We start from the raw sequence: 26,860 nt of genomic DNA, 5'->3' as shown, positions 1-26,860 counted from the left end.
CAGCTCCTTAACAATATAATATTTATTAATTGTAAAACACAATGTGCAGCATTCACAGAATTCAATTTTAACCAAATGCACAGCTTAAGCCAGAGAAATACTGTCCTCCCGATCAAGGCAGAATGAGTCACAGTGGCTCAGCATTTCTTATGACAGGGTCTACAGTTAACCCAAGATGATTTGCAGCAGCTGAAAGTAGTCTTGAAATAAAACTAGTCTGAGGGGCAACTTTTTTGAACGGTGAGGTCAAATTCTGCTCTCAGTTTTAGCACTGCGGTCTCGCTGGATGTCAGTGAGACTGCGCTGGTGTCACAGAGCTGAATTAGTCCCGCAAGGTTAATGTTACCTGATCTCTCCAGCTGAACTGCCTGCCATGCAAACTGCTGCAATTTTTCCCCACAATGTATCGGGAAAAAACACAGATGAATCAACAATGGGTGCTTTGCAATGCCACAACCTAAATTACCCATTGCCTAAAACAGGCTTCTTGCATTACTCAAGCACTGTGAATCAGCAAGGACACATCATAAGAATAGACTGGAAGAAATAAAAGTTCCAAAGCCACTCTAATTCTAAGAGCATTTGAACAGCAATTAGTAAATTTGAATGCTGTAGAACACTTAGTAGAAGTTCTTGGTTTTCAAAAAATCTTGAATATTGAAAGGTGAATTTCAATCTCTTAAATCTGTCTCTCCAAATGTGTCTAGTCAGCCTCACATTTAATTAACTACTTAAAAACTTGACTCAGGGCTTTAAGTATATATATTGTTTGCCTTGTCTACAATAAAATACTGAACTGCATCACACACTGCTGCTTCTTAAACTGCTCCTTCACCTGTCTGTTAGCCAAGGTCACAGTAGAAGGGCAAAGAATTTGAGAGGTGAGTTCAGGGAGGAGAGCCCCTATGAAAGAAGCAGCATCCCAACAGCTCTTGGAAGGACAGCAGGGAATTACATTTTCCTGTCACTGCTGGATGAGATGGCAAAAGGAAGGGGTATCCTGGGATGCCAGTTTCTCTCATACCGAGGCAAAAAAAGGTTTGGGATGTCTTCTGAAGGGCAGTATAGCATACAAGCACATGACTTATCTTGAGAATGATTATCACAAATAAAGATGAAACAAAACCAACTTTAATAATTTTCATGTTGTCCTTACATCAATTATGAATAATTTCAAAGATCATACTGTCAACATCTAAAAAGGAGAAACCCATAGCTTTCTAGCCTGCCAGGCAAGACTGGTTTGTTTTGGTTATGTTTGATTTCATTTAATCAAATCTCCCTAGCAGATTTGGGGGTGCACATTTTCTGTTCAAAACATTTGAGAATTCCAGTAGCATTCTAAAAAAATCTGATTAAAATTGGGGAAAAAAAAATTACATGTCTAAAAAATAGAAAGAGAGTAAAAGGAGAACATACATCACTTATTATCTTTGTTATCTCAGTTGCCTTCATTATGTCTGGTCTGTTCAGCACTTCAGTGTACCTATGAGTATCTTGCACATCCTTCTTATAAGATACCTGTCAAAGAAAATACAGTTTTGTTTAAAATAAACAATAAAGTTTGAAGTCTACATATAAGCTTTGAATGACTGGTCAAATCAGACATCAAACTAAAGAGAACTCCACCTAATTTATTCCAATAGAGTTCTGCTTGACAGGGATTGTAAGGTAAGACCCACACACAAGGCAACACGATAAGGAAGAAATTCAGAAGCATAAAATACAATTTGAAAAAGAAAACTGGTTTTGCTTAGAAGCACAGTGGAAAATTAAAAGCATTGCAAAGACACAAATATTAGGTTTTACCATAAAATTTCACAGGACTTTTAAGAGTATAGGAGTTTTTTTACTATGTTGTACCCATTTTTAATATAAATTAGCTCCTCCTCTGATACTGAGTACTGCAGCTTAGCAGATTGCAGCTACACTGAAGAGAAACTGTAATTCTGTCATAGGGAGTTTCTTTGTCAGTACTAGACAGCCATGTAGCTTGTATGGAATTCAATGATACAACTCCACCTCAGCATGCCCACAACACCACTTACTTGCTCCTTTGCACAATCATGGGAACAAGAAGGCTGAGAGTTCCAGCGTGTTGAGCACACAACTGACTCTTTCTGTTTGTGCAAAGCCACTACCATAATGAATGGGCTCAGAAACCTTTGGCCAGAAGGCTCAACCACAGATAGGAGAGTCCAAACATTCTCCATTTAGCAAAGCGATCACAGGAGCAGCACAGACCTCAGGGACATTATAGAGCTCCTTAAGGCATCCTGCTTTTCCCTCCTCCTCAAGGTTTGTCAACTTTTTCCTGCTCTAGCACATGTGCCAATCTAAGCCAATTTCCAAGGGCTGTCTTACTGAATTATTCTTAATGACATTCTGTCCCTGGTATTCTAAAGCGTCTGACAAATTGAAGTTTCAGGCAGAAGTTGGAGAACATAAAATAAAGTTTAGAGGAAATAGGGAGTAAAAGAATATTTCATCCTTTACTGAGAAATCTTTTAGATTTTCTTTTTTTGCTTCACAAAGTTAATCAACCTCTCAAGATAGTATTTCACCAGCAAGAAAGTTCTCAGCTTGAAGTTTCTTATTATAACCTCTGCTCCTACTTCCAATGCAAAGTTTCACTCTGGGTACAATACAACAAACTCATAAACTGCAGTATTCAGTGACAAATATACTTCATAGAAATGGTATTGCAAAAAGAAAAGGAAAAAAATTCACTTTTTGGCAAATATTTTACATGCAACAGGAAAGTAATTTTGCGTCCATATGGCTTCAGCTAAGCAGACAAGCTAAACAGGCTTCACTGTTGGCTGCCTGCCCACAAATAGATCTTATAATTTTTAATCTGCCGTGACACACAAGTGTAATCACTAATAAAAGAAACAAATAAATAGGTTTGATCATTCAGCCCAAATTATCACATACATACAAAACAAAAGTTGATTCTTCCAGCTGGTGTAAACCACTGGAACTTTTGTTTTAGTTATGTTTAGATTTTCTCTAATTTTTAAGAAACTAGAGGTAGAGAGAAGCATTTGCAATTCAGGACTTTACATGAATTTAGTTAATTATATGCTGTTCATCCTAATGACCACATGAGGTGAGGTGAAAACCACAAAGGCAGCAGAAACAGGTTTCTGAATAGCACCCTATGATCCATGTAAATTGCAAATTAAGGGCCAGCATATGTGCTCAAAATAGAAATTAGGAATGCAGTGAATTTAACATCAGAGAATCAAGAACAGTGGTGATAAAGTTGAGGAAATGTGGTCACTTATTGCTCCCAAATGACATGATCATATAGTACATGAAATAATGGATTGTGGTTAATTTCGGGGAAAGGAAGGGGGGGGGAGAAATAAGACAGTGACAGTCCTTTATATTTCACCATTTCCAATTATATTAGATGCAAGGCCAATTGCTATATCTTTCCCTGAGTGAATTATTATTCTTCCTGCACCTAAACCAGTATACCTATTACTTATGTCTGAGGGAAAGTCATCTAGCATTTTACAAATGTCTGCAATATATATTTGCTCCATTCTGCAGCTTGTCATACTCCAGTGAGAATAAAAATGTTATGCAGCAGAACAGTAGTTTGTCAGAGGTAGGCCAAAGAAAGAAAAAATATGTTTCCCATTTCCTGAATAACCTCAATCCCTGGATGCTGACCCTCTCCCATTGGGACACTCTGCTGGCCTCTATTACACAGCTGCTATTCTGTTCCATCTAGTGATTTTTTTTTAATAGTGCTATGTTAGAACAGTAAAACCAGAGCTATTCTGAGAGAGCAGGGGAACAGATGTAGACAGGGCAAAGCAACCAGCTTGGTGTGTGCACCCATGGGCATCAGAAGATGGAAAGTGAAGAAGCCCATGAGGGGGGAAAAACAACAAAAAGAAAGGAAACTCCCAGAGAAGGAGCCATCTTTTGTCCTGAGCTGGTTCAGCCAAGAGGCTCATGCCCTGACTGGAATTTCCAGGCATTACACAATGTCCTTACTCAATCTGCACTTCAAAGGGTCACTCAGGCTTTACCAAAAAATCAGCAAAGGCTCAAGAATTGCTCCACTTCACGAGGACCACAGGATACAAAAAAATTGTTCCAGCTGACTCTTGTATAGGAAAAGTAATTGAGATAACAATTTTAGAGCAGCAGTGAAAGAACAAATGGAGAGTTATGGCCAACCAATGGGAAATACAAGCAAGGAAGAAGGAGCAACTAAAAAGGAAAAAAAAATATACCATCTTGAGTTTTGAAGTTGAAAACAGTAAATTAAAGATACTAACTAAATTTAAAGTGGGTTTCAACCCAGTTTGAAATTACAATAAAAAGTGGTTACATTGTTGAATATTATTGTGAAGCAATAATTGGAACAAAATCATTTCTCATCTTTAATCCCAAATGTGATTACATACCCACATACTCAAATGTGAATTGCAACTGGTTATTGCAAAGCATGGAGAATATTCAGGGCCTGCTCATAATTACTAGACTGATTTTAATAGGCCAAACCTCAAGCTCTTATAAAATGCATAAGGTCCAGTGAGGATAAACATGCTGATCTAGTTACTCCAGCAGGGTCTGCAAGATGCTTCACCTTACATGAATACCAGTGAAATGCACTTCAGTGCCATAAAGTAAACAGATTCCTAACAGTGCTGCAAAACATCTCAGACTGTCAATCAACAAACAGAAACTTTTACATAGTGAGCCAAGCAAACCTGGGTTTAAGAGATTCAAACCTTTCTTGAAATCTTTTATCTTCTCATTTATTCCAACACCAAACTCGTCCAAACAATACATAATAAATTACTCAAATATGCACAAACAGCTATGAACACATTTTGCCTTCTTAAGGATTCAGCAAGAAATTGGGCACACCTGTCTGCACAAGAATTTGTCTCTTACTGTTTGTCCCTGATTAGCATTTTCTAAGAGCTGCTAAGGCCACTAACTAATGGCCTGTCAGCTGTGTCTCTGCCCTCTTTCCTCTCATCTACACTTTAGGGTCCATCAACACTAAGAAAATGACTAGCTGGTGACAATCATCATTGGCAACAGCTTTTCTAATTCCTGCTCAAATGATGTTGAAAACTGTCTTCCGGCTTGTGTAAAAGAGACAAACACATTTCTGGCCCATTACAGATTGATGCAGTCATCCTTTCCAGTAATGGGCCTTAAAATTGATTGGTCCCAATTACACCAGGAGTAAACATCATTTTCAGCACCAGTTGGAAGTGGTCCAGGGGGACCTGCTGTTGACAACCACTGTCAGCAGAAAGTTTGTCAGTGAATGGTGATTTTTCTAACACAGATACTGAACAGAGAGACAGAAGAAGCCTGAATTTACCATGATCTGCCCCAAAACAAACATTAACATTTGGGTATGTTACTGATGGTTTTTAAGCACATCCACTTTAAGATCTGCTGATTTGGTTTTATCAGAAAGAATGTACTTTTTTTGTGTGTGTGGACTGTGACTGCACTATACCCTGAAAATGAAAAACAACTTACTCCTAAGACAATATAGACATCTTAAATATTCAAATGTAGATGGTGAGTGAAACATAAAAATTATCATTACTGATCTCATGTAGAGTGGAGAGTGTATATATACACATCAGAAGTTTGCCCAGCTGTCAACTAATATTTCTAAAAAAGCACTCTTTGTAGATAAGCATAAGAGAAAAGATACCTGGGCCTTAAAATCAGATGTGCAAACTGCCTTTTAAATGTCCATAGATGAGAGTATTGCAGTTTCCTTATTTGTAAAATCAGAAGATCACATCCTTATTTCATACCATTAGTGTTGTGAGGAGAATGAGTCATTTTAACAAAGCAGAACATTTAAACTGCTGTACAAATATTAACATTGTTTTCCTATTCAAAATGCCCAGTGATGGACCAGGTCATGGAACAGACAAAATCATGATGCACAGCTTTGAGTACCTTCATCAAATGCTGTGTGCAGCTTCCACAGGGACCCAACATAGCAAATGGTTTCTTTGCTTTAGAAATGTAGTTGTCATGTCATTTCACCATTCAACTACATCCTTCCATTCACATGGTACTCAGATACACATAAAGCAAAAATGTGACATGACACTGTTTTAAGACCACCACTTAGTTTTGGTCCCAAGTTTGGAAACTTCCAGATGTGTTAACTGATCAGCTCAGCACAGACAAAGTAGGCTGATGGTCCCTACTTCACTTTTCTGAAAATGACTTTGTGTGCCAAAGTCACATCATTAACATTAACATTCACTTCACAAAACACAAACACAATTTATAGAGAAAAGTACTCTGGTTTGGATAAACATGCTTGCCTTCAAGCATTATGTAGTATTTCAATTCTTTTTAAAGTATGTTTCCTGTCATTAGAAAAGTTACTTGTGTTAATTTGAGAGCAATTTTCTTCAGACTAAGTATGAAAAAGAGAAAAATTATTTTATTAGACATTATCACATTGTTCAGGAGTTTTTACAGTATTTCCCTGTTACCCAGTTTCTGCCCAAACATATTAATGATGCCTATAAACATGTCCAGCATGATAATGATATTCAAAGTGGTGTGAAGGCCTACAGCACTTGACAGTTTCAAAATGTCAGCACAAATGCATGGTGAGCTGAATACAGTTTTAATTTTTAAAGGAAATTGGACATTTCACAGAGTTGAGTATAAATGTCAGCTTTATTTAAAGGCTGAGTAAATAGTCTTAAACACATCCTAATCCTCTTAGATGCAAACCCTCCATGTAAAGGTTGAATTGAGTTGGCAGAGCATTGTAGGTAAACATGCATTCTGCTCCCACAGGTAAACTGTGCAGAATGGTGGATAAAAGACCTTTGTCCTTCTACCTGCCCAGTAGTTTCCCTTCTTTTCCTCTGCACTTTCAAAACTGTGATTACACAGACACCCTGAAATAGTTTGGAAAGACAAATGCTCCATATTTGGGATGCTCACTGTTCCATGTTCTGACTCCGAGATGAAAACTCACATGGTTCTTAATTAAACCTGTACTTACAAAAGAAGAAATCCTCAGCTATTCACCATGATGCCCAAATACTACCCACAAGAGATGTGTGCTTCTGCTGAGCAATAACCAGATTGACATAACTTGCTCCCTTATGTGTGATAGATATTTGTCCATTGCACTGCAGCTACTCATGAGCAACCAGAAAGAATCTGTTCTTAAACACATTAACTGGTTAGAGTTTTGTGTTGCATTTGGATGACTTATTTGATTTTTTGAAGTTTGCTCAGGCTGAAAATAATTTCCCTCATATTTTTTCATTATTTCTAACATGCTGTTAAAAGTTCTCATTTATCAAAACATCCTTCCCTCCCATATCTTCCTTCATTTCCTTTTCTTTTTTTTTTGCTTGTTTTAAGGGTGAAAGATGAAACAACTGCATTTCATTTATCCTCACATCTGTAACCTGCTCTCCTTAATTCTATTAGCAGGTGATATACAGCTGTAGAAGGGGAATAGGTTTTGCACTAGCATACTAACCCTCAAAGTATGATGAATTTGCTACAGGAACTTGTCTCATATTCCTCCTAGTCCCTTCTCTGAGAGGGATTCACATCTCTCTTTCCAGCATTATTTCCTTTCCTAGCAGTTCACCATCATTCCTACTGCTAGGTAAATAAAAAACCTCTTGCTTCTGGGGAAAGGCATTCACATTCCCAGCTCTAGGCTCTGTCAGCATGACACCCTGATGCTTCCAACAGCAGAAATGGACAGTGTTTGACAGGAAGAGGGAATTCTGTAATCAAGGCAGGTTGCAAATTACTGCTGGGAATTCCATTGCAGGTATTTCCCAGCAGAAGAAAAAATTATTCTTCAAACATAATGCTTCCCTGAAGTTTTCCAGCAGCCTTTTAATCAGCAGCCAGCTGTCAAGATTCTGCACACAGACATACATCTTAGCACTGACATTTAGTTTTCAGCCCACATAACCTTAGAGTGTTTGTTGCACTGTTAGTAGGAGAAGATGGGGTAAATATAAGATAATTTAAAACGAACACCAAAGCTATGTTTTCTACATTGTTAGCAGCAAACAAATATCCCATTTATCTAACAAAAAAGTGTTGTAAAATGACATGCCTGCCTCAATTGATTTGGTTACCTAAACAAGAATGGAACTGGATCATAACTTTTAAGGTTACACATCAGCTCTTCTTACAAGCTTTGTGTACCCCTTAAAATGGCATCACTATTTTAACCAATCTTCTCCTAAAATTTGTTTTTCTTACAACTAAGTTTTTACAAAACTTAAAACTAACATAAATTTTTCTTCAAAGTTGGGTCTGTATCATTCAAGAATAATCAGGGCAGCATTTCTGCCCCAAGAAATGATGCATTGAGCTAGTATTTGCTAGCTTGACCATGAAATCAAATGTGGCCTGATTCTAATAAGAAATATAAATACCATTATTAGGCTTTGATATTGTGAAAACCTTCAGAACTTCAGGAAGCTAACAAGCAGCTGAAAAAAAAGCAATCAACTTTCAAAATACTGCTAAGTACTCCTATTTATTTGTAAGTTATCTAAATAAAACTACAAGAATAAATATTTCGGTCAAATGGTATAAACCAGAGCAGGCATCAAACTGAACACTACAGCTCAAATTCTTTAAAATAAATCATTTATTTGTCTATTAAATTCTTTGGAAAATTCACTTGATACATATTCAGAAGATAGGAACAAACTTATTCATATGCATAAAAGAGTGCAAGAGCAGGGCAGAAACAGCTCACTTGCCTCCTCTACACAGCACCCCTGAAGAATTACCCAAGTACTGGCAGATGAAGACACTGAAACAACACTGGTGTACATTTAAACAAAAAACTTTATTCACTTCAAAAGTAGTGAATTCAGAAAACCTGTGCCTGCAATTTTATTTCAAGGTGATAGCACTTAGTTATTATTGATAAACAGTAACTATCCTTTTCCACTGCACTCAGAATAAAATTCACATACTGTTACTCATATCACATATTATACACACACCATGTCCTAAATGACTTCAGAGCAAATAATTTATGAAAAATAGCAACTAAGGAAATATGGAAATATTCCATGCCCATTTCATTTCAGTAAGCTGTAACAGATGTATCTACCCAAAACAAGCACACTCATTTCAGATGGGAGAGTACTTACATCACTCTGGTGTTTACTGACTTCCATGGCATGTTTAACATCTGGAGGCTCCCTCATACGCGCATAGTCTGAAAATCCTTTCTCAGCATCATGTTTTTGTTTATAGAGAACCTGAAAAGAGCAACATTATACTTTTGTGACCTGGGAAGAGCAGGTATAATAACATGAGCTAGGTTAAACCTAGTGGCATAGTGTACCTGCATTCAGGAAGAAACTTAATAAATAATTTAACCCCTTCATGGGTCCAGAACACTGAAATGAGAGCAGCTTCCACCCAAAACAGAGACATATGAGGCATAGTCAGCAGTGAGATTTCTCTGCATACATTATTGCAACAGATGCATGAATAGACAGGGGAAAGAAATAGTAATACACAAACAGAAAATTAAGCTTAACAAGGTGAGAAGACAGCCCAAGGAAAACATAATCAAAAGCCACCTTGTTTTTTTAAACACACTTGAAGCAATCAGCTATATAATTATTCTCCATTTTCAGAGAAAAAAATATTTTATGCATTTGTCATAAACAAACAGTTTTACTGTTTATTATAAACCCATTGCCCACAGTTCTATTTCTTTCACTGTTGGGAAGCAACCAGCACAATATGCATTTTGACTTAGCCCCAGGTTCACAAAGAAAAATAATATTTACATTCAATTGTCATCATAGTAAATGAAAATGGAATTGAATTGTGAATTTATAAACACCTTTACTTTTATAATAGGAGGGGAACTCACTGTTGGGCATTCATCCATCTTTCACTGTACTGTGTTATACTTATACACACACTCTCACACACTACAACTGCCTGAAAAGCTGATCTTACACTTATCCTTGTCAGAAGCTCTTAGACTTATATTAAGGAAAATTCACCAGGTTCCGATGCCTAAAAAGTAGCAAGCATTAAGAAAATTCATTCTCTAATAGCTCTCATGAGCGAACATTAAAATAATCCATAAGAAAACAGCAAGTATTAAATAAGATGGAAAGCTGATTAGGAGGAGGAGGATTGACACAAAAACCCATGGTAGCAATAAAAGAATACTGTGAAAGTTTTGAGACGGAAACTCTCAACTACAGAGATTCAGACTCTTTCAGGACAGGACACTGGAATTGTGAGAAAATGCTGTATCTGGTTTTGTTTAAAGCAAGATTTCATCTGAGTTACAGAGTAGTGTGCCCAAAGCAATATGTTAGTATCTTCCCTGACTATCTCAGATTACAAAATGATATACAGGCTGAGACATTAAGACAAGAAGGGGGGAAGGGTATTTTGTCACTGCTACTATGTGAACAAAAGTATCAAATAGGGAACCTTAAAATGTGCCACCACTTTATCCAGTCTAACACAATCAGCCCTCTGCAGGAACAAGCACAACTGACAGTGAAACAAAAAGTCTGTAACTTGCCTACACTGGTTACGTCTTGCAAATGGAAAAGCACATCATCTTTAACACGACTGAAGCTCCACTAACAAATGATCCCCCACAAAAGCAGAATTCCTATACAAATATATGCCACAAAAACTCTTTTGCTATTTCTCCTTGCTTACACTGTCACTTTCAAGATGTCCCCCACTTAATTATGGGGACAGAACAGCCATTATGAACAGAAGACCCATACGGTTACTTCCAAAATCTACTAATTTACAGATATTTTATTACATTGCCATTTTGCTGGTTCAACAGCTCTATTTTTCCCTTGGTGAATGGGCTATGTAACCAAGTTATGAAAACACAGTAACACATCAACCCTCAGCATGAGAAATTTAGCAGAAATTACGAGTATCTGCTGTCTTGGGAAAGGATGACCATTTCTTTAGCTTAATGTAGCAATATTTCACTTGCTTTGGCATCTGTTCTTTTCCCACAATTTTCATTAACTCACAGAAGTAGTCTTGTTGCAGTCCTAGGCTAGGAGGGGTTCTGTCTAGTTTAGTTTGGGCTGTCTAGTTTAGTTTGGGACAGTTTAGTGCAGAACTATTCCCAGATTTGTAAATTGCTTCCAAGTAAGCATGAAAAAATATTTATCATTATTTCATCAATACTCTTAATAACATTATTTTATAGGTTAGTATGCATACATTTATTTCTAAACTCATGCTGATTTTTAAGTTTTAGCTAGACTGAATTTCCTTAATCAAATCTACATATGAAACTACTCTACACAGAGATCAAGCATTATAGGTCACTGACATAACCTTTACCCTCTAGTGGTGTCATTTATTAACTTGAGAAATACAAGGCAATTATTTAAGTGGTTATGACTTCAGATTGAATCAATTTGTAAGTACTCATTTTTTATTTTTCTTCTCTCTTTTACACCAATGTGTCAATAGGAAGCTGCATTAAGGAAGGTTTTGTATTCCTTTAACCCAGCTCTGACTGGCCCCCTGTTTTGGCATACATTAAAGACTATTACATTTTTATTTTTATTTCCATTTATAGTCAGTAAGAAGTGCTCTGAACTTAAAATCCACAAAGTAGGATTTCATAAAAGGAAACGTTCAAGAACACCAAAAACATCACTTTAATCTCCATGTAGAGAATTAGATTATCCAATGTAATTGTGTAAAACAGAACTACAGAAGTCCAGAAGACTAATACCTGCCACCATAAAAGGAAGGAATATTGAATACGACATTTCCTACCATAAAAAACCCTTAAAAATTACATAAAACAATTTGATAATGTGTAATATGATTGGAAATGATGCAATAAACAACAAAATTTTTATTGCAGTACAAAAAACCCCTCTGAAACTTCTTCTGGAAGTTGAAAACGTTGATTAAGATTCTCTTGGCTCATCACCTTTATAAAGAAACAGGAAATACTGTTCAATATTGACTCTTTGAGATATTGCCCTGTACAAAGTAGAAAATTAAACTGCCTTCAGTTTGCTTAAGATTATCCCTTTTAGATAAGAAGAAAAACAGTGCAATCACTTCTTATGGCAAAAATGAAGTGATGAAAAAAGTGATGAAGTGCTTATTTTTTTTCAACATTGTTTCCCCCAAGCAATTTTAAATACCTTATCATTGTTTGTGACACCTTATTAAGAAAAATATTGTTTTACATAAGCAAGTATACAGCATACTGATCTTCAGACAAGAAAAAGATTTAGCACAGAGCTAGCAATGATCACGAATTTTTCTTCAGCAATATTTTCCATAGGAATATTGCAATTTCTCCAAAATTTTCCATTTCCTTTCAGAAAAATCAAAATGAAGGCTCCCTACCTAGACTGCTCGCATCAAATTTATTTTCTCACTGTGAAAAGCAGGGAAATTGATGAGAGCTTTGTAGGCTGGTAAGGAGAGTGAAGTTATTCAGTGATGACAGGGGCTTCCTCCTCTTTTTAGCTTTCCCTGGGGACAGCTATGATAAAAGTGAGAGAGGGGGGAAATCTGGCTGCTTACTCTCAAGAAAGGCATTTAGGAGGCCACAGTCAAATTTTCTGTGAGGAGGAAAAAAATTTAAATTATAAAAGCCACCCAAGTATGTGGGACTGTGAATTTTTTTTTTCATTTCCTGAAACATTTTTCCCATAAACAGCATTGGGATATTTTTTTTTTTTTGCCAGTTTTGGATAGATGTCATTCTCTATAGGTATTTATTTCCTTCCTCATGCCAGTTGTACAAAAAACACAAAAGAGTAAACATGAGTTTCATGCAAAAGCCAGGAGGAAGTCTTGTTTCAGGCTTTCCTGAGTATCTTGAAGACAGAATTGAGTATGATTCAACACAGCCAGTATGGGGAAGAGGCTCCACAGGAAGAGAACCACATGTGTCAGGGTGCTATTCTCTCCATTACAGCAAGATCCTTATGTCAGTGCTGACACTGCATGGCAGCACCCCTGAAGGAGGAGATCCTGGCTCTGCTAAGATCACTGACAATTGCCACAAGAGTTAAACAATCCCAACATGGTCAATGGTGCTGTGGCAGCCTGTTGGCTCTGGAGAGGACAGTGGAGGGCAGCTGTTGGGGGGGGCATATCTCCTTAAGAAAAGCAGGATATTTCCCCTAGTTTCCTCCAAGTTCCTAAATCATGTGTGTGATTTGAAACTGTGTATCAAATTACTAAACTGGGCTGGATATAGGTAGGCTGAAGACAGGGCTGCTGGGCAGCAGCAGCACCATTTCAGGAGCAAACTCTGCATCAGGGGAGAGCCCAGGGGATGCACCTGGGTAAGAAGATCCTCTGCCAGAGGCACCCAGCCTGTGCCAGCAGCCAGCTCTGGGGAAGGTCAGGGGCTCTCCTTCTTTCCCACCATGATCCTCTACTCCCAATGCACCTGCTTGGCATGTGAGGCTGTGATCCTGCCAAGAACACGGCACCACAGAGCAAGTAGAGTCCTGCTTGATCTGCCCACAAAAGCATTCCAGCCCAGCATTGCATCCAAGAAGCATGAAAAGGGAGTCAAAGGTGTAAATTTCTTCTAGTGTGGGTAGGGAGGACACACGCTCATATTTTCCACCTCTCGGTAAATCAGAACTATTTTAAAATCAGTTCACTACAACTCAGAAACAGACTGCAATTCTGTGTTTGCACAGCCTTTTTGGAGTAGAGATGGAGCAAAAGGCAGCTGGTGCTGTTCTCTCTCCTTCCTATGGAATATCTATAGCCTCCTCCTGAAGTGATGACCTGTAAATTCACAGTCCCAGCTAGACAGATGCAGCAGAAACCCCCTCTGCCATATCCTGACCCAGATGAAATCTGAAATCCTTGTATTAGCTACTTAGGTACTGCAGTGATAGGCACAATATGGATTAGATTTGAATACTGTGGAGAAGATTTTTCACTAGAAAATCCCCTGAGAGCTCTCTCAAAGTAGCATTAAATTCAGGTCCATTGCAGCAGTAAACCACAAGTTGGAAAAATGTGTCAGCGTATCTTTAAGTTTTATGGTATATTATGATTTATAATGCATCTACTCCTAAGGGGATAGTATGAATTTTGTGGGAAAAAATTCTGCTTAAATATAACTCAGCCTATATGCATATTTTTTTTCTCTAGAACTGCTGGATGATTGAAGAAAGCCTTCAAAAACTACCAAATAAAAATGTCAGTCTTTTCCTTAAAAGGGTTTTTTTATGAATCAATGGATTCATTTTTAGTTTCAGTTATTTATCTTTTCTGCCACATCACCAATGTCAATTAATCTCATTTGGGTAAACAAATGTAGAATGCAATAATTTGGAATGAATTTGGGAGTAAATCTGTGGCAAAATAGTTAACTAACGTTTTATAAGTCAAGCTAATGTCTTAAAAATGTTATACAAGGTCAATTCCCATTTTTTTTTTACTATAATTCCTCTAATCACTCACTTTACAATGAAATGTCACATTAATGTCATTTCAGCTACTGTGGTGCTTTAACTTGTGTGTATATATGTTCCTTTTCAAATTCTGAAAACTAAAATATGTGTTATTGTATTTGCTTAATATAGCCTTGATTAACATAATGTTTTATATCAAAACATTTTTCCACAAGCTGTCCTGAAATTTTAGTCCATTCTTTTTTTATTAATATTTTCCTTTGTCTGAAAAAGTGTCACTGCATTACAAGAATGCATATTGAGATACAATCAATATTATGGATTTAGAAGGGTGTTCCCTTCATGCACTGGCTGTTTTAAACCATATGTAGTTGATATCTTTGAGAGATGAGAAAGCAAAAGCAAGAAAACCATGGAAATGCTTGGTGGACGGAAAGCCATGACCATCTATTCCATGTAATTCTCATGAGTAACAATGAAAATCTGGAGCCTCGTTCATATTACACGTGCTTAACATTCATAATTCCACTGAGGTCAGTGGAAGTGAAGGGTCACCTGCCTACTCTTAGGGTATTATATTTTTAAGTCCTTGAAGGCAACTGAACCAGAATTCACTATTTTGCTGGTTGTTCACAAGCTTTATACCATATTCAATATACTTGATTTCATATTTTAATTGTATAAAATTTGTTGTAAGTAGTCGTATGCAGATCATCAGAAATACATTTGCTGCTACCACTAAGTGCCTTTAGAAGTCATTAAAGCAGTTTTCTTTTCTCTTGCCTTCAGCATCAAATATTTGGTATTACATTTAATATATGTTAATACAACACCCAACGGGGAAAAGTTATATAAGAGTCACCCATTCTATAAGGACCATGCAATGTCACTAATTTCAATAATTCCTTATTGTATTCACTGATTTCACTGGATCAATGAATGCACTACCAACTTTTAAATGCATATTTAATAAACGCAAGTAAAATTGTCAACATTTTAAAAATGTGCAGTTTTTGAATTTAAGAAGTTATGGTGATAAACTCTGGATGATAAGCTCACCCAAATACATCAAGCAGACAATCAAGTGTCCTTTCAAGTATTTTGTTTAAAGTGTACTTATTCTGACACACAGTTAATCAAAAAATCATTTTTGCAATTCTAAAGTTGTACCTTGCTCTGAAGGTGCATTAATTCTTTCGCAAATACACTGTCAATTGTGGCTGGCATCTGCTGATAGAGAGGGTTGGAAAGGTCTTTCTTAGCAGCTCCTTTATATTTCACCTAGAGGGCAGAAAAAGGCGACATAAAATGCAAAAATGAAGATACAGTAAACATACTACTTTTTTTTTTCTAGTAAGTAAAATGGCAGAGAACAGAAATGGAAAAATTTCATTAACTGTCACTAACTTTCTAGCAAAAACATCTTTAATAATACTTTCTAGGGATGTGCCTAATTCACAAAGCAATGCAAAATATCTCCTAATTAAATTCAATAATGTTAATGGAAATACAAAATAAAATAAGCAAGGCAGTTTCTTCTATCCTTTCTCAGATCATTTTCAAATACAAAAATTACTTTTCTTCTTTCTCTTTTACAGAGTCCTGAACAATGGGAGCAAATGGGAGGCGTACCATAAATATTTTACCAACTAATAAGTAGCAGCAACTAAATGTAGCTAGAAAGGGGAGGAATACTGAAGTTTGCCTGTCATCATTTCTGTTTCATCTGCTCATATTACAGTCTCATTTTTAAATTACATTTTATTTATCTTGTGTTTCCTCCAGTATTCAGGTTTGGCAGCTCCTCACAAAGGGGTTTTACAAGAGGTACCAGAACAATAGCTAAAAATGTGTGAGGCTTTTGCTTCAGTTCTAAGTCTTCCAAGTTCACAAAACAGTAATGGCAACACTGCTGTGAAAGTAATCATAAATACGAAAAATATTTTCAATTACACTAATATCACTTATTTACTGTGAAATATACAGTCCTTCACTAAAGGCTAATTCCCCAAATGCATTATATGCATACATATCAATAATTTGCTGTATTATTTGTTGCTGTTCCCCAAAACAGAGCACTCTTTTTCACTGCTGTTAAAATGTCAGTGTCCAAGATTTGCAAATACAGGTGATGGGACACTAGAGGTCAGTAATTTACAAGATAAACCATCCATCACCTCATTGGCTTCAGGTAATGCTGCAATAAACACGCAGCATGCTCAGAAGTGTGGTAATATCAAACCTACAGGGTTTAAAATTTTAGAATATTTTTATATCTCTAAATCTTTGATTAATAATTAGCAGCAGATTCGCTGGAATCAGACAGATTAGATAAATACTCTCTATATACTGTATTTCTGTAGACTACAATAGTCTGTCTCTTATAAAGTGCAATTACATCAGATTCACTTCCCTTGGGACATGCCACTCCTTCTCAGACAACAGGAAGATAAATACAAGAACAGTATTTAATTGATGCATTCATACTGAAAGCCACATAGCAAATTGTTGTATGTCAGAAAGAGAATTTTGAATTTATGTAACCTCAGACAGTGATACTTGGACTTTTTTATTATAACCATAAAAGTGGCACAAAAAATGAGGGACCAAAATTTTAATTTTTTGAAGGGCCATAGGGACAGAAAAATTACTCAGAACCAGCGATTCCTAAATAAAGCTGCTGTCTCTCAGGTGAAACTTCTGCTGCTGTTCTTACTTGTGGAAAATAATCAGAGATGCAATCCTACAGCACCTCATACCTGGGACATGAAGAGCTGGCAGTAAATGCTGCTCTGGCACTTTGGAAGCTATTGATCTTTCTTTTCTTTCTTTCAGGCTGTGTATGTGTGCACATGTCACAGGTATGCAGAGATAGACAGATAGACAGACAGACAGACAGACAGATATGCAAGTGCTCAGGCAACCCACAGATGGCACTGACCTGATGTCTGCCCCAGCCCTCTTGCTGAAGGAGGACAGGGATGATAACATGGAAACATTTTCCTTGTCTCCTGTCTGATATCAGGCTGTGAAATCTCCACAGCAGGGAAATTTTGCACAGGTGTAATTTGCAAACTTCATCACTGCAGAAAATGTAACATTCTTTTCCTATTCCTCAGTTTATCCACACATAAAATGGGATAGCTAGGACTTGCTCAGAACCATTAATAAAGTATCTTCAAATCCCAAAATAAAAGTGTCATGTAATTCCAAATTATTATTATTATTCACATTGCAGTATACACTAATTACAGCCTTTGAATTCACTTCAGCTTTAAACAGAATTATTATTTGAAATAAGCCATCCTTCCCCAACTAAAAATCACAGTACTCAACTGAAAGAGTTTTTAGGAAGGATAAGAAGCCAAGAAAATTTTTCAGTCTTTTAGATCTTACCTCAGAAATAAAAGCACCAAGGCTTTTCACATGTTTTAGCTGCGGGGTGTCAGGTACAAATATGCACTTCCCTTTAGATTTTTTAAACTCTTCTTTATAGTGTACCTACAAAGAGAAGAAAAAGAAGTTTAATTGCTCTTAAAAACACACACACAGAAAAGCAAACATTGGTTATTTTAATTGTTTTATTATTAGTAGTATTTCTATTTTATTTTATTCATGGATTCTGTGCTGGGCAGCTTGCAAATACCTCCGGCTGGTTCAAATTAAACCATAAAGGGAAGCTACGAGTTCTCACGCACATTACCAGGGCTATGTAAAAGAGAACTCTTTAATAATATAGATGAAAAAGACAGGACTTTTCTCTACATCTAGAGCACATTTTCATGACAGTTGTAGATGTTTTAGTGTCTCTAAAGAAAGAAGAATAGAATAATTGATCTCCTTGATCCTTGATCTCAAAGATAAAAATTGTTTCACTTCTAACACAGACCTAGCAAGCACAGATTCTGTATAACATCATCAAATGCCCCTTTATGAATCCAAGACTCACATGAATAAATTCAGGAGGCCGCTGCTAAACTATTGCCTACAAAGCACCCAACACTCATGACATTTAAGTAATTACAGAATTTCTCTAAGACCAAACAAATTTTAAATTGAGGCATTTTTTAAAATGTGTATGCACATAGGAAACCATGAAAAAAGCCACCAGAATACTATGACAGATTTGGTAACAAAAAAAAAAAAAAAAAGAAAAAAAAAAAAGAAAAAACCCAAACTTTTTTTTTAAGCAGCCAATCTTTTTCTACAATGGGGCAAACAGTATGAGCAGGTATAATAATCACATAAGCATTGCTAAAGTCAGAGTTATTGTTTGTATTAGTGAGACTGCAAGAAGGATAAAATCTATGGACATGGTTAACATGTAGGAACACTCATTATATACAAACTGCATGAAGAAAGATGGTGAATTATGATGAGATGGACTAAGTAAGTTTTAACAACGACACTTTACATGGATAGCCTTAGATGTTTTCAGTGACATTTCTTTCTTTGTACAGAGAATTGTTTAGATCAATGCAAATTGAATTATTTAGTACTAAGCTTTCATGGTTATTATCTGCTACCATTTCTCTAACCTCATTTTCACATTCTGCCTAACAGCAGCTCGAATTTATGCACTCTAGACTTGCTGACAAGCACTGACAGAAGCAATATGATCTGCATCTGAGCATTACAGAAATATGCAGCCTTAATATCCTCTTTCTCTGAATCCTTAATGGATATCACAAGTTCTAGTGTATGCTCCTCTACAGGGACTTGGAAAACTTATGAGAAGGATGGCAGCTTACAGATTCAGCTCCTGTGCGGTCTAAAGCAAAGTTTGTGTTTACTGAAAAATGGATTAGATAATGCCAAATTTATCTCAAATTCATGACTACTTTATCCTCACACAAGAAACAATTTTGCTTGATATTGAGCTCATTCAGATTTGAACTTCTGAAAGAATCTACTCGTCACTTCCAAATCACATTGTCTGCTTTTGTGGATTACAATCTATTCTCAAAGAAAACCTTTTGGTGAACAATGGGTAACATTACTGTGTCATGACTTGACTCACAAAGCCAATGGTTCATGCAACCTGTGTGTGACATACACACAGGTAATCACAGAGCAACACACAAAAAGACATTTTTATGATAAGTATGAGCAGGCACTTACTGTCCAAACAGCACACATGCATTGGAAGTTTACAGAGCTGACTGTCTACTGGGTGAATCTGATGGCATTCCCAGTAGAAATTCCTGTAAAGCTGTGACTCTGGCAGAGGAGACAGAGTCTTGCTGCTCACAACTTAGATAAATCATCCACAGACATCTGAAAGCTGACTGTAATTATATCCATTTTAATTGCAGAGCAATAATTACATTCAAGAATCAAACACAAAAGCTTCCTAAGGTATCTCTTAATTGGGGGGAATGACAGGACATGACTGGAAGAAACAAAGCTGTTCTGCTATAGAAGTCATGCTTTCAAAAGAACTGAAAGCAGTAAATGACTAATGCCACCTCCTTAATCCTTTATTATTCACATTTGTTATAGTAACCCATAGAAGCCACAAAATGCATACAGACTCAAATACACAATTTAGAGAGTACATATAACAAAATGTTTGGCCAAATTCTGATCCAACAAACTCCATTCTGCTACAGTATTGTCCACATTGCTTGGAATCAGAAAGATGGAAGATGAAACGGGACAAGTATAATGAAGTCATGACACCTGCAGTTATAAAACATATTTAGTGTAAACGATGCAAGGAAGATGTTCAAGAGCTTGCCTATGATCTAACATAACCAATGAATGGAATGAACAGGCAGAGAAGCTGATATTCCTCTTCAAAGTCAGTAATTAAAAATTCAGATCTCTTAAATATTGAATAGGAAATTTTGCCTGCAAGTGGCTTACCCCTCACCACAAAATACACTGTTTACGTTGAGCAGATCTGGTAAGCCTTCTGAAAAAAACAAATAGGAAGAATTTGCAAATGATGGCCTGAAGCCACTGCTCTTTCAATATACTTCTGAAGTTCAATAGCTCACTAAAGGCTCAATTTTTCATAGTTCTCTCCAGATCCTTTTCTTCTCCCTGACTCATCATAAAACCAACTCTGACCGCAGCACAACTATCCAGTAAAGTGGATTAAAATTCCTAGACAACCACCAAAACATTAAGTTTCAAGCTGCATTTTTTTCTTAATGGATTTTAAATGGGAAGATCAACTTTATAAAACAAGGGCATGCAACTTTTAAGCCGAAGCTTCCTGGTTCACCAAGAAAATTCATCTCACCCACGGCCTGTTCCACCACCCTTTTTCAGGGGAAAACACAGAAGGGAGAGTGTGGGCTAAAGGAAAGACTCCAATGGAAACAGCATAATCCAAGCAGCCACCATTCCTTTTATTCAGGGACACGTGTTCATCTAACTAATTTAATATGAATATACTCAAAAGCTATTTTTAATAATCTTAACATCAATGGCGTAACTATGTCAACAGTCATCCTGCCAAGATCCACTGTAGAACTGTCATATCTAAAATACCCATTTTTGTTTAGAAAAACAACAAAAATGTCTGAACCTTCTTATCTAGCTTTTATGCTGGAACAAAAGGAAACTTCCTTCCACTAAGTATTCACTTTCCAAACCTACATTTCTGAACTTACAATCTCTTATAAGACCACAGATTCATCTAATACAGAATCCTTTCTCTGTGGCCATAGGAACCTAGAGTAAAATAGACAGGCATACAGTATTGCTCATAAAGTACATAGCATTTTAGTAATCTCCAGCAATTTCAAACTCAAGGTCCTCTTGAGTTAGAGGCTGTGACTAGTATTGGTGAGTCCAGGTGAACAGCTGCACCCAGAATTAGGCAGTCAAAATCCTGCTACTTTGGCACACTGTTTCCACTATTGGCTCTAGGTCTTTTTGGACTTTGCTTTATAACAGAGACATCCTAAAGCTAAGTTGGACTCTGTGCAAGGACAGATAAATAGCAAGCAGTCCTATTTGTTTGCTTTAGAGGAAAAGAAGTGCTGGTACCACTCATTACCACAATTCAGCAGAATCTTCAGAAGGCAGTGTCTGCCATTCTACCAAAAAGGATTATAATAGTTTGGTCAATTACCTTCTATAATTGTTCCCATCTCTGCTTATAACAGTACTGACAACATCCCACCACATAATCAAAACAAAAAAGATATGAAAATACACTACAAGCAAATGGACGAGCTCGATTTCAATGTGGAAGAGAAAAGGCCTGGAGAGGAAGGCAATTCATATAAATCAAACACACATGACAGTTTTGAAAACATCTGTGGAATAAAATTTCATAATAGAGGGAGATTAAATGGAACGACTGTAGAGAGAAACAATCCAGGGGGTATCACAGCCACAGAACAAACATCTGCCAACCTCAAATGAAACTGGGGATTTCCTCAAGAACGGGAGCACATAAACACTTCACAGCTTCCCTACGTACAGCTCAAGACTGGCAATTACAGACTCACCAAGGACTGCCAGGGTAACACTTTTTCAAAACCATATTGCCAAATTAAAGTCAGCCTGCAAAGAATGCAGGGCGAGCATAATACAGCCCCAGTATCTCTGGCATGTGCACTCCTGGCTCTGCATTCTGATGGAGGAGATGTGCTGACAGCTCCACCATCAGAAAAGGACAATCACCTAGTCTTGTGGCCAGCAAGGACACAGGCTGCTCCCCCAAGGTCATCCAACGGGCCAAACAGAAAGTGCCATAAAACCACTGCACAAATTAAATGTACCAATGTACACCAATCATAAATCCACACAAATAGTAGTATGCGGAAAGGTTCATGCTAAAAAGGATAAGGAATATATTAAAAGTTCTGAATGTCAGCAAGTCAAAAAATTGAAGGTAAGAATGCAAACTTCTTGCAATTTATTGGTCTCCACAATGAAATGTGCAGGGTGAGGAATTAATACCCAGGTACAAAGGACTTCACTGGTCATAAGAAATTCCATTATAGCAAAAAATTCTGGGAAACAAAATTCATGTTCTATGCGTATTCCATTCAAGCCAATGAAGAAAACTTACTGATTTCATCAGAGGCTGAATAAAGCCCCAAAGCTGGATGTTATTTTTACACAAAGAGCCTCTTTTTTGAAATTAGATTGGTCTGGACCATTATATATTGTTCTTGCTTTGAAAGCATTAACAACACTTTGCCATTATGCCTGACATATCTCAAGGAAAATCTAACACACTTGCAGGCTAAATGCATCACAAGTTTTCAGCAAAAGCCCAGATCCCTGAACCATTATAAGCAGGAGAAGCCTGGCTTGACTTAGCTATTTGCCTTAGCTCTCAAGTCCCTGCAGAAAATCCAAGAATATACAGCCACTCCATATCCATTAATTAAGAGCCACGGCCAACATTACTCCTAATGGATACACAGCCGAGTAATAATTCCTTTTCAGTTAAAGATAGATTTCTTCAGCATTTTTCAAGGAGTTTTTTTCTATAAGAACAGTGACCATGTTCAGAAAGAAGCTGCATGGATGCAAATGTATATTGGGTCATATAAGTGCTTCAGGTCCATTTTCATTTTTGCCTTTACAAGAGTTGACAGGCACTTAACGCACCATATACCCTTTTTTCCCAAAGAAAGCATGCATATATCAGTAAAAGTATTAATAAATCTCTGCTGCTTCCTAAAGCAGATTGAGTTTACAAAGGGCTCATCTTGGTAGTTTCTCTTAAGGATCTATCCAATTTTCAGCACTCTTTCTGTGAAAACTGAAGTAGCTGGTGTATGGACAAGAGGAAAGAGGAAACTTTGACCTTGTCAAGTCACACTCTCAAGTCAGCACTGTAAGACTTTTCACATCCCAGATACTGGTCTTCTGAGTTAACTATTCTTTTCTGATACACAACCCCTAAAAATTTATACCTAAAATGTAGATTCTGTATGTTCTATTCCCATTAAATTAACACCTAAATATCGTATTACAACATGAGGCAGACACCATTTTTCAGTTTCTTTAGAACATTTATTGAGGTAAGTCACTATCTCCTCAGAAAGGTCTCCTCTCCTGCCACAGCTTTCTCACAGGAGAAATGTCATTCTTTACACCCATGCACCCATGAAGGGACAAAGTTACTTTTTTTGACACACTGTCTCAGAAACAAAAAGAAATTTCCATCAAGGTAAATCTGATCCTCTTCCATTGAAGCAATCAGATCTACTCCAATTTAAAATGTCTGGGACCTGGTTTATGATGTTTATATAACAGATCTACAGTTTTAAGAATCTATAGTAACTAAATCAAGAATTAGTGAGCTAAATATTTTTAAAATATATTCTAGCATTTCAGTGGATTTGTCCTATAAGCATAGTCAATAACAATATGCAGAGCAGTTTTGGACATCTATCAGCACAAACAAAAGATAACATTAAAAATTTATCTTTTATTTTTAACTTCCCTCCTTACAGCTATGTATACTGGAACCTAGTTTTGTTCAAACCAATTAAACTGCATAAAATTAGGCTACAACCAGAAAAAATACCACATTTTCCTGATGAAAGCAGCCAAGGTGTTCTCCTGGCAGACACCCTCTCCCTGAGACCCACATTTTGAAACACTCCTTTCTAGGGCCTGTGCTTCACCCCATCCAAGTGCTCTGAAAAGCTCATTCTTTTGTGGCTGATAATTTACAGTACTAGAATAATCTGTGCTTTTCTATTATTTTATGGGCTTTTATTATTTGAGCCTTGGATGGGCACACACTACACTGTACATATTTGAGAAAATATCTATCATAAATATAAATGCATTTGAAAGAAGAAATGCAAATATGAGAGTGCAAATAGTCACCATCACTTACATCACTTATTAATTCACTGCATTTTCGGGCCAGTTCCATATTTCTGTCCTCAATAACAGGCTTGAGGAAGATCTGAAAGAGAAAGGTAATCATTACAGGTTTATTGTCCTAAAGAGGAAAAATAGAAGGAAATAAGTACTTTGCAAAACTATTGGGGTTTAACTCACCTTTTCTTCTTCTTCCCAATCCTCATTTTCATCCTCCCTGAGATCCTGAATGGCAGACACTCGCATTTTAATACTTTGTGGGAAACAATGAAAACTCTTAAAAGGTTCAGTGCTGCAGGAAACAGCTCAGACCCTCCAGCACGCCTGGAATCAATGCTCCATTTGTGTCCTCCACTGCACTTAACCCTGCCACGGCTCCTTCCTTATTTAGGCAGCACTTGACAGTCTTTATCTGAACAATTCAGAGTGAGTGAACTGAAAGGCATTGCAGATGGCCTTGCTGGCTATCACTCACAGCAGAGCTAATGCTTTCTTACTGATAAAATATAATTAAATGACCTATCCCCAGCAACTATTTTTAAAATTACTACAAACACCATTAAAATACTGTGATGCAGGTAATTTGTAACATAAGTAATTCAGTAAAATTAACAGGATTAAAAGGGGAACATTGACTCTTAACTTTATGAGAAAAATGCCCAATTGTAAGATTCAAGGCATCAGTGACTCTAAAATCAGTTATGACAAAACTTTATTTTACTGTCCCAATAATAAGGCTTCTTGTTTAGCACACTATTCTCATCTTCCAGTACATGTAACTGCTATATACATGTATATTTTTTCAGAATTACTTCTTTGCCACAAAGCTTACAGAAGTCTTAAATGCTTTCCATAATCATGTCAGCTGCAGGTTAAACCTGTGCATACATAGATACAGACAAGTCTGTATTACAAGTATACACAGCTATGTATTCACACAAACATGTATTTTCCTTCACTGTTACAAACTGTCATGGTCTGTAGTCTAAAAACCAACCTTTTTCAGTATGAAGTCACTGACTCCAGCTTGAATGAAACTGAAAGATATCCTGATGTTCATGGGTGCAGTGCCAGTGTTTACTTCTGTAAGACCAAGCAAGAAGATAATACAAGACCAGTTGGAGAAACCAGCATTTTAGTATCATCTTACTTTTTAAACTGAAGCTTGTATATTTCTTATTTTGTAGAGGTCATGATTTTGAAGTTCATCAAGCAAAGTCATTCACCACTACATGGCTTTGCAATCAGGCAAAGATACAAGGAAAGTGTGCTCCTAAAAACAATCTTTAAAGAATTTTAAGTAGATGTGCCCACACACAATGTCCAGAGTTTTGTTTTTATTTTAAAACACACCTTTCCTTAGAAAAATAAACATTTCAAAGATGAGAAAAAATACAGCATTTTATTTAGTTAAGGACTAAAAATTTGAAAAATTAAGAACAAAGGCAGGAACTGCTTTCAGCCTAAAGTGAGAGAGAGAACTCTTTATACATGAATAGTACAGAAAGCTTCAAGACTTTCCATTCCACTCTCAAATATAAGTTCCTAAATTTCAGGTTTGAACTTTCAGCATTGCTAAAGTTCCAATTAAAATCTAGAAGTCCAGTTTGCATAGGTGAGAATCACCTGGGATATATGCTGACTGCTTTTGGAGTCCAGGATGCTTCATCCTGGTGGAAACAAATGGTTTAGTCTTACGAGTATTTACAGTAACAGGTCTTTTTTTAAGATTATGGCTACAGCAAATATATTTCTAAACAACAGACTCATGCATGATTTTAAGGACCACACAGTAAGGAGACAGAGTACCTACAAAAGTGTCAGACAGAAATGCAGCACTAAAGCTTCACTTTGGGATTTTTGTGATAGTATTGCCAATACTATATGCTTTCAGTGCAGTTAACTTCCTTTTTCTTACTACAATTACTATTTTTTTTTTAAGTGGAGACATTGAAAAATATTTAAGAGCATACAGAAAACTATTAGTAGCTGCAAAGCTTGTGAACATAGGGAAATCTTTTGCTATTTTTTGCACTGGAAAGAAAATATGGTCAAGTACAATAAAGCTGTTCATGTTTTGGGGCAAAAGGGAAGTGTTTGGCTTTTTAACATGCTTTTAGCACTATATCTGGTGGGTTTTCAGCAACTGGACAGAAAAACTTATATATTAATTCTGGTTTTCCTGCAATAGCTTCTGAATAATCAAAATCTGCAAGATAGCTTTTGGTCAGCCGTGAATGATTGGGCAGTTGGACTACGCAGTCACTGCAAGTCCCTTCCAACAGAACTATTCTATTCCATTCCATTCTTTTTTATCCTACCTGTAGCAGCTTTGATACAATTCATTTTCTCTCATTTTTGCATGATCAAGGTCAGGCAGAACCAAGTATTCAAATACCCTGTGCACCATGTAACTTCCAAAATACAAGCATTAGACAGCTGCTATAACTCATCAACTTATATTAAAGAAAAACAGCACTATGCTCAAAGGGAGTAAGGGAAAAAATCACAACTAACCATACACAAGTTATTTAAAATTCAACTTTTCACATAACCAATGCAGCAAGATAATATATGACACAGAG

General features: G+C 36.7%; 1 protein-coding gene across 1 annotated transcript in view; it reads right to left on the bottom strand.

The window, feature by feature from the left end:
- NEBL (nebulette) overlaps positions 1-25,409 on the bottom strand; it is a 92,253-nt gene extending 66,844 nt beyond the window's left edge. Inside the window, 8 exon segments of the mRNA XM_077174146.1 lie at positions 1,420-1,521; positions 9,183-9,293; positions 15,633-15,743; positions 17,859-17,963; positions 24,289-24,360; positions 24,456-24,500; positions 25,273-25,355; positions 25,358-25,409. Of these exon segments, the coding sequence (XP_077030261.1) occupies positions 1,420-1,521; positions 9,183-9,293; positions 15,633-15,743; positions 17,859-17,963; positions 24,289-24,360; positions 24,456-24,500; positions 25,273-25,355; positions 25,358-25,409 (681 nt within the window).
- Positions 25,410-26,860: the final 1,451 nt, after the last annotated feature.

Source organism: Agelaius phoeniceus, chromosome 1 (genome assembly GCF_051311805.1).
Source record: "Agelaius phoeniceus isolate bAgePho1 chromosome 1, bAgePho1.hap1, whole genome shotgun sequence".
In the NCBI taxonomy this organism is placed as follows: Eukaryota; Metazoa; Chordata; class Aves; order Passeriformes; family Icteridae; genus Agelaius; species Agelaius phoeniceus.
Note: the sequence above shows the minus strand (reverse complement) of the source record. Positions and strands in the feature narration are given on the sequence as shown.